This window comes from Chaetura pelagica, unplaced genomic scaffold (assembly GCF_000747805.2).
Source record: "Chaetura pelagica isolate M959 unplaced genomic scaffold, ChaPel_1.0 scaffold344, whole genome shotgun sequence".
NCBI classification, from domain to species: Eukaryota; Metazoa; Chordata; class Aves; order Apodiformes; family Apodidae; genus Chaetura; species Chaetura pelagica.
Window position 1 is genome coordinate 1,433,485 of NW_009953098.1, and position 8,039 is coordinate 1,441,523.

The following is an 8,039-nucleotide window of genomic DNA, read 5'->3' on the forward strand; positions in this document are numbered from 1 at the left end:
TAGCCCAGGAGACAATCCCAGTGTGTCCCCTCATGTGGCAAGGCCTGAACCCAGCTGGGGATCTGCTGGTTGCCCCTGTCCCTGGATGGGCAATGACCCTTTCCCAAGGTTTGCTGGGGCCTCAGGAGCTGCTGGACCCAGAGCTGCTTGAGATAACTGCACTTTCTAGCCAGGCTGTGTCCTGAGGGGTGTTTGGGATCCTTCCAGCCACGGATGAGGTGGCAGGGAGAGAAGGGGAAGCGTGGGCAGCGAAACAGAGCAGCCTGTTTCCCTCCTCCCCTTTCATCCCCCCAACACAAAGCGCTGCTATTAACTCCTCTGAAGAGCCTCGGTGCTCAGGGTGTCGAGGATGCTCAGGGGATGGGTGTGCCCTGGTGACGAGACACACAGACACACACACGTGTGCATCCTCTGCCCGGCCACCTCGCCAGCCCCTCGGGGAGAAGGGCAGGGGTTGCAGGCAGCTCCGCACGTGTCCGCTCGGCTTTGCAGCTCAACGCCCGTTTTAAAAGCCCGAGTGCTCCGGAGGCAGCCCCGGGAGGCTCCCGGGGCAGGGATGCTCCCCAGCTCCCCTGCCCCCCTGCCCCAGCCAGCAGGCGGGTGCTGAAGGCTCTGCGGGACATCAGGCTTGTAAGTGGACAGTGGTGACTGCTCAGCAGCTTCTCGGCTTCCGGGGGAGGTGGGTGCCCTGGGCGGGTGTGACGGTCCCTGGGGGTGCAGTGGTGGATGTCTCTGTGTGCTGTTGAGGTGTGCCAGGGGTTCCCTTCCCCCGGGCAGAGCCCCAGCCCTCGGGTTGTGTCCAGGAACCCCCCTCACCCGTGCTTTGGGGGCTGGGGGGATGCTGTGCCCCCAGGGGAGCTGCTGGGGCAGCCAGAGGGGGGAAACCTGGTCTAGGTAGGGCTGGGCAGTGCCCATGTGTCCATGCATGTGCAAGTCTGCGTTGCTGTGAGGTGCTGTAGCCTGCTGTGATCTGTACCAACAGCGAGGGCTGCGTGTGATGCTGGGGCTCAACAAGCCCTGTGGGCACCTTGGACTTCTTAGGTAAACAAACCCCAGTGAAATCCTGCACTTCAGGGCTCCACAGCAGCCTCCACGTGTTAATGCAGGGTCTCCTCTGCTGCTCCCTAAAACCAGATGGCAGGTCCAGCAGCAGGAACCTCAGCAGGGCTCCTTTTAAACAGCAACCCTTAAATTCCATCTCAGGGGAGGTTTCTGTGGTGGGGCTTCCTGGGCAGCCCACGAGCAGTTGGCAGTGCCCTGGGGAAGGAGGGAAGTGTCTTGGGTGCAAATGCTTTGTACACACAAAGTCTACCCTGTGCAACTGCAGGACAGCATCTCCTACCAGGGCACGACCTCGTGCTCACCCCCTTGTGAGTCTGTTTCCTTGTCCTTGGGCAGGCAGTGGTGCTGGGAGCCCTGGGCTCCTTGTTATGGCACAGCTCGCTGGGGATGCTGTTGCCTCGGCGATGACTGAGGAGCCTGAAACATGAGAAGAATATCTTTCCTGGGCCACAGGCAGATGTGTGATCCCTCGGGGAGGGTGAAATGCTCTGCAGGACTCACTGCAGCATTAGCAGTGGCTGGTGGTGGAAAACATGGGTGGGCACATCCCATGGGGTTTGATCCTCTCCCTGTGTTGTGCTGTATCTTGGTGTTCAAACCACGTGATGTGTCCTGCATGGTTGTTCTTGTGGTGGTTTTCTGCTCTTTGCAGGTCTCTGGGACAGGGTGTGTGCCTGTGGTCTTCTCACATGGAAGATGATGGCCAAGAGGAATGGTCTGCACAGCTCACCCACCCAAGCCCGAGTGGATGGTGATGCAGATGGGATGGGGCTCAGCACCAGGAGGTCAGGCTGGTTGCTGGTTTGGTTGAAGGAGGCAGTGGTGGGGCAGGAGAGAGAAGGGCCAGCTCAATGGGTGTGCAGGGAGCTGGCATGGGCAGGGCTGTGATGCCAAACCTTAGCTGCCTGCTGCCTCCAGGTTGTCTGGCAGTGGGCAGGTGCCATGATGGCACAGTGTGGCTGTGACCCCCCCTTTTCCCCACTGCAGGACCTGCTCAACCCAGGATGACACCTCCTCAGAGCTACAGAGAGGAGCTTCTCAGGATGGAGGGGTGCAGCCAGCTGCCTCTGCTGTCCAAGGCAGGCAGGCCTTGGCCAGGTACCTGTGTGTGTCACTGGGCCTTTCCTTGGGGCAGGATACCTCCTGCTGTGTGGCATTCCAGGGTTGCAGGGACCAGTGTCTGTGAATGATGCTCTGCATGCCCCAGTGCCCATGCAGAGGGGTGTGGGAGGGCTCCATCACCTCTGGGGCCCCTTTCCCTTGCAGGCAGCCTCCATCTGCCCCAGTTGCCCACACATTCCTTCTGTCCCTGTGGAAATGGCAGCAGAACTGGGGCAGGAGCTGCAGTGCTCTGCCAGGGTGGGGGTCTCTTGCTCATACGTTCTTGGTCCTACACTGTCACCAGAAGAGAGGAGAAAGGAAATGCTTGGGCTTGAGAGGGAGCTGTGAGAGTTTTCTTCTTAGCAGTAGTGTGCCTGATTCCTCTTGAGATACTGCTTTCTCCTTGCTCCACACACACCTCCTGACTCTGCCTCTCTCCCTGCCCAGGATAGTCCGGCTGGTGCTGGTGCTGAGGGACTGGGCCAGCAAGAGCTTGCACGAGGAGCAACAAAGGCCAGACCCCTTCCTGGAGCGTTTCCAAGGCCCCGAGCTCCAGAAGGTGACTGCAGGTGCTGGCAACAACCTAGATGATGAGGAGACTGAGGAGGAAAACAAAAAGTAAGGTCCCTTCCCTGTGGCTGGAGATCAGCCATGCAGTGTGGGGTCTCCCAGCAGTGATGGCTGATGGAGGTGGATGGGGATGGGAAAGGGGGAGGTAGGATGCAGTGGTGGGAAGGGTCACCTGGCATCTCCAGCCTCTGTCCTGGCAGCCAGCCTGGCTTTGCTGAGCTGTTGTGCAAACAAGACCTTGTAGTTTGTCCCTGTTGTTTGTGGAAAAGACCTGGTCTGTGCCTCATCCATAGGGTCTTCTCTGCCCTGGCCCATTCCCTGCTGGGAAACACAGACTGCCTGGCTTGTGACAGCTACCAGACCTCCCCGTTTCCAGAGCAGTTCAGCACTGGGGTTGGCATTTGGAGGCAGTCCTGGGTCTGCAAAGAGATGCACATTCAGCTTGTGCCTCTGAGGAGCTGGGGACAAGCCAAGGGATGCAGAGTCTCCAGCCAGGGGAGCGCAGCAAGCACCAACACGTGGGATTTGCCAGGCTCATTCATCATCTGCAGGATGAAGGGAGATGAAGGGACTGCATTCACTGCTCATGTCCCCTCCCCGAGCAGACGCTGTGACAGCAGCTTTCTGAAAAGGCTCTTTCAAATCCAGCCCTTTCATCTCCTCAGCTTACACTCCTGGTGAAAAGCAATGACCTGTCTTTTCTTCTGCTGGCTAATTAAAGGGCAGAGCTCACAGACTACTCTGGTCCCTACCATTATACATGGTAATTAAAACACCAAAAAAATTATTGTTTTCTGGAGGAGAAAAATATCTGAGCCTTGTATCTGGGTCTTTACTAGTCATGGCAAAAAACATTCTACCCTGCAAGGTTAAGGGGAGCTTGTTAATTATCAGAGGGAGCTGGAGTGTGCCATGAAAGGGCTGCTCAGTGCCAGGGGGCTCCTGGGGAGATGGTGGTAACTTTTCCTGTTTTCTGGGTCCTCAACTCCACAGGTAAGGGGAGGCCACATCTGGTAACTCTGAATGTGAGCTGTTGTTCATGGCTGTGGGATCCTCCACAGTTGCAGGTTTCAGGAAGAAGCAGATGATTATTCCCTCTTCCTGGGTTAACCCAGAGCTCTGGTTTTCCAAGGCCTGGCCCTGCTATCAGTGTGATGTCAGTGAGTTTGCCCACCTGCTGTGTGCAGCACTGGTGATTTAAAGCTGAAATTATCAATATAATTAAGACTATTACTGGTTTTATTAGTGCTTGTGGATGTTATAACCGTACTGGCTGGCTGTAGGTGGGTCAGGGCCATCCATGTGTTGGTGCTGTGTCCCAGGGAGCAAAAAGTCCTTTTCCCCAAAAAACCCAAACCCATTTAAGTTGCACTTCTTGAGCAAAAGACAAGCACTTTTAATGGGGAGGTTGGACCATCTGCTCATCTGTGACTGTACCCAGAGTGAATGTGAAGGACTGCTGCTGGCTTTGCTCCTGTCCCCATGGGCTAGGAGACTTCAAGGCAGAGGTTTTGCTTTTGAAGCTGTCAGAAGCAGTGAGGTGGGAATCTGTTGGCAAGTGGGTTGTTTTTTTCCTGTCACTGGAGTGAGTTTTGTGTGTTCAAAGCTGGAAGGGAGGGAGAAAAGAGAGGGGGAGAGAGAGTTTTGCCCTACCAGGCTGCTAAGCCTATCAGCCCAGCTGCAGAGTTTCCCTTCCCTGGCTTCTCCAGTGAGATGTGGTGGCTGGAGCACACGTCTTATCTCAGAGTCCCAAGATGAGCACTTGGGAGCAGTTCAAAGGCTGGGCCCAGGACTGAGCAGACTGCATGTGGGCAGCTTTGAGCAGCCTGGTGATGGCAGCCTTGCAATGCCAGCCACCTCCTGGGTTGCTGCTCTGGGCCTTGGGCATTTCTTCCTGGTGCTCCCACTTATCTGCAGCACACTCTCCTTCCTGCTGTAATTAACCTTCTCTTAAGATCTGTCTGGCATCAATTCATAACTCATCTGGGAGAAGCAAGGTCATGCAATGAGAAGTTTTCTGATGCATCTTCCATACATCTGTTTCTGGCTCTGTCACCAGGCTGCCGTGGGCCTCGAGGTCACCTGCTCTGCCTTCCATTCCTACAAGTTCCCTCTCCTGGTACATGGCTGAGCCCATTTTGGGGGTTAAAGCAGCTGAAATAGTGCTGGGCATTTTTGCTCAGCGCTGCTGGGAATGGTTTTAGCTTACAGACCTGGCACTGAAGCTGCAGCAATGGTTGAGCCAGTCTGCTGAAAGGGATGAAGGATGTGACCTGGATGGTTCCTTCCAACTCTACTTGCTGTGTTTAGCTCTTTATTTGTACATTGCCAGCTCTGGCTTCTCTCTGCTTCCAGGAAGAAGAAGTGGCAGACCTTTGTGGTTGACCCTGCAGGGGACTGGTATTACCGCTGGCTGGCTGTCATTGCAGTTCCTGTCTTCTATAACTGGTGCTTGCTGGTAGCCAGGTGAGTTGGGAGGTTGTAGGGTCCCTGTCTCCTCTGATCTCCTGTTCACTTAGCTGCTGTGGCTCAGCCAGGATCAGACAACTGAGACTGGTGGTGCTGGGTCTGATGGGAACCCAAAGGACAGGGACATCTACTAGCACTGTGACTTCTGCAGTGCAAAGGCAGAGCATCCATCCTCTGGTCCCAGCTGGAAAGACCCATATTTTCAGGGTAAAGCTGGCAGGGTGCATCTGGGAGGTGGTTTCAAGATGTTGCTTTACCTAGGTCAAGGAAGGGCAGATTTTTCAGAAAAATGGGTTTTAATTTCTAGAAGAAGAGGAGCAAGAAGGGCCAACCTCTGTTGCCGAGTTGGAGATGGTACAGAGATTTGTTCTGACCTTTCTCCAGGGCTTGCTTCAGTGACCTGCAAAAGACCTATGTTGTCCTCTGGCTGGTGTTGGACTACATCTCAGACACCATCTACCTTGGGGACACAGTGATCCGGCTGCGCACAGGTAAGAAAAGCCAGCACCCTGGCTTGGGACTGCTTGGTTTCATCCCCTCGAAGGGGAGAGGAGCTGCAAGGGACAGGCCTAATCTCCAGCTCCATTAGAAGGAGGGTTTTATCAACCTTGGCACCCTCTGGTATGAAGCAGAGAAAGAATCTAATTAAAAGATCTGAGAAATGGAGTAAGTTTCCAAATGAAAGATTAATCATCCCAGCTTTCAGTTTCACCTTTGAGTAATTGTACCAAATCACCTGCATTACTATTAGTATTCAGGCATAGTTGAAGGTCTGCATCTCTGATTTTGCATCAGTCAGCTAATGAATTATCTACACAGAAAAGTGGGAGAATTTCATGTTCCTGGAACGTGGCAGGTGGCTGTGTGTTTTCTGTTGGAACTGCAGTAATTCATGATCTGGAGGATGGAAATCTATGAGTCCCCATTTCTTCATGGCAATGGAGTAAATCCCTAAGTGGTATCTTCGAGTGGCTTTTGCCAGGTGAAGGGCTTGAGCGATAACAAAAACCTATCCAAAAGATCAGGTGGATGCCTCTGTGTATATATATGTACACATGTGCATGGCATTCCAGAAAATGTTTCTCAGAAGGGCTGACAAAGCCTGCAGAGGAGTTGAACGTAAGCCAAGATAATTCTATCATTGCTTCCCTGTTAGGTTTCTTGGAGCAGGGCCTCCTGGTTAAGAACCCGAAGAAGCTGCGGGATAACTACATCCCCACCTTACAGTTCAAGCTGGATGTTCTCTCCATCCTGCCCACAGACCTGGGGTACTTTGCTGTGGGGCTGCACTGCCCCGAGCTGCGTTTCAACAGGCTGCTGCGTTTCTCCCGCATGTTTGAGTTCTTCGATAGGACCGAGACCAGAACCAGCCACCCCAACATCTTCCGCATCAGCAATTTGGTTCTTTACATCCTGGTCATCATCCACTGGAATGCATGTATTTATTATGCCATTTCCAAGGCCATAGGCTTTGGACAGGACACCTGGGTCTATCCCAATGTCACAGACCCTGAGTATGGCTATCTGACCCGGGAATATGTCTACTGTCTCTACTGGTCTACGTTGACTTTGACTACCATTGGAGAGACCCCTCCCCCTGTGCGTGATGAAGAGTACCTCTTCGTGATCTTTGACTTCCTCATCGGTGTCCTCATATTTGCCACCATTGTGGGGAACGTGGGGTCCATGATATCCAACATGAACGCCACCAGGGCAGAGTTCCAGGCAAAAATTGATGCCATCAAGCACTACATGCAGTTCCGCAAGGTGAGCAGAGACATGGAAACCAAAGTCATCAAGTGGTTTGACTACCTGTGGACCAATAAGAAGGCAGTAGACGAGCGGGAAGTCCTCAAGAATCTCCCCGATAAGTTAAAGGCAGAGATTGCCATCAACGTTCACCTGGAGACACTGAAGAAGGTGAGGATTTTCCAGGACTGTGAGGCAGGTTTGCTGGTGGAGCTGGTGCTGAAGCTTCGCCCTCAGGTGTTCAGCCCCGGGGATTACATTTGCCGGAAAGGAGACATTGGGAAGGAGATGTACATCATCAAGGAGGGGAAGCTGGCTGTGGTGGCAGATGATGGAACCACACAGTATGCTTTGCTCACTGCAGGATGCTGTTTTGGGGAGATCAGCATCCTCAACATTAAAGGGAGCAAAATGGGCAACAGGCGCACAGCCAACATCCGCAGCTTGGGCTACTCTGACCTCTTCTGCCTGTCAAAGGAAGATCTTATGGAAGCAGTCACAGAGTATCCTGATGCCAAAAAGGTCTTGGAGGAGCGTGGCCGGGAGATCCTGATCAAGGAAGGGCTGCTGGATGAGTCAGCTGCAGAGGCAAGCACAGAAGAGCTGAGTGTGGAGGAGAAGCTGGACAGGCTGGCCTTGAACCTGGACACGCTGCACAGCCGCCTTGGCCGGCTCCTGACCGAGTACAACGAGGCCCAGATGAAGCTCAAGCAGCGCATCACTGCTCTGGAGTCCAAGATGAGGCAAGAGGATCTGGAAGGCTTTTTCTCTGATAGCTCAGACAGTCTGTTTGAGGATGAGGAGAAGGCTTTACCTGGTGGGATTCAATGAGGAAGTGCAGAGGTCAGCAAGGTGATGTCTGGCCTTGTGCTGAGACAGTGGTTGCTAGTTCACAAGGCAGGTCCTGTTGTTGTCTTGCCAGGGACTTCTCTCAGATCCTTAGCATTTCTGCTGACACTGCCTTGATGGCAGCTCCTGAGATGGCTCCAAACCAGGTGATTGTCCCAGCTCGTCCTCCAGCCTGTCCCTTTTCTCATTGCCTTCATCTGGGGCCTTGGACTTGGATCACTAGAAAGAGGAGAATGGCT

At 53.8% G+C, this 8,039-nt stretch overlaps 1 protein-coding gene across 1 annotated transcript; it reads left to right on the plus strand.

The window, feature by feature from the left end:
* Positions 1-997: 997 nt before the first annotated feature.
* On the plus strand, positions 998-7,782 carry CNGA2 (cyclic nucleotide gated channel alpha 2). Its single transcript, XM_009997202.1, has 6 exons — positions 998-1,041; positions 2,050-2,160; positions 2,611-2,781; positions 5,089-5,199; positions 5,587-5,693; positions 6,359-7,782. The coding sequence occupies exons 1-6, from the start codon at positions 998-1,000 to the stop codon at positions 7,780-7,782; spliced, it is 1,968 nt and encodes a 655-aa protein (XP_009995504.1).
* The last annotated feature ends 257 nt before the right edge of the window (positions 7,783-8,039 follow it).

Excerpts from the sequence above, each read along its gene's own strand:
- CNGA2 (XM_009997202.1), top strand. The coding sequence starts at position 998 with ATGCTGGGGCTCAACAAGCCCTGTGGGCACCTTGGACTTCTTAG. Across the intron at positions 1,042-2,049 it reads GGGCACCTTGGACTTCTTAG|GACCTGCTCAACCCAGGATG; the intron begins GTAAACAAACCC and ends TCCCCACTGCAG. Across the intron at positions 2,161-2,610 it reads GGCAGGCAGGCCTTGGCCAG|GATAGTCCGGCTGGTGCTGG; the intron begins GTACCTGTGTGT and ends CTCCCTGCCCAG.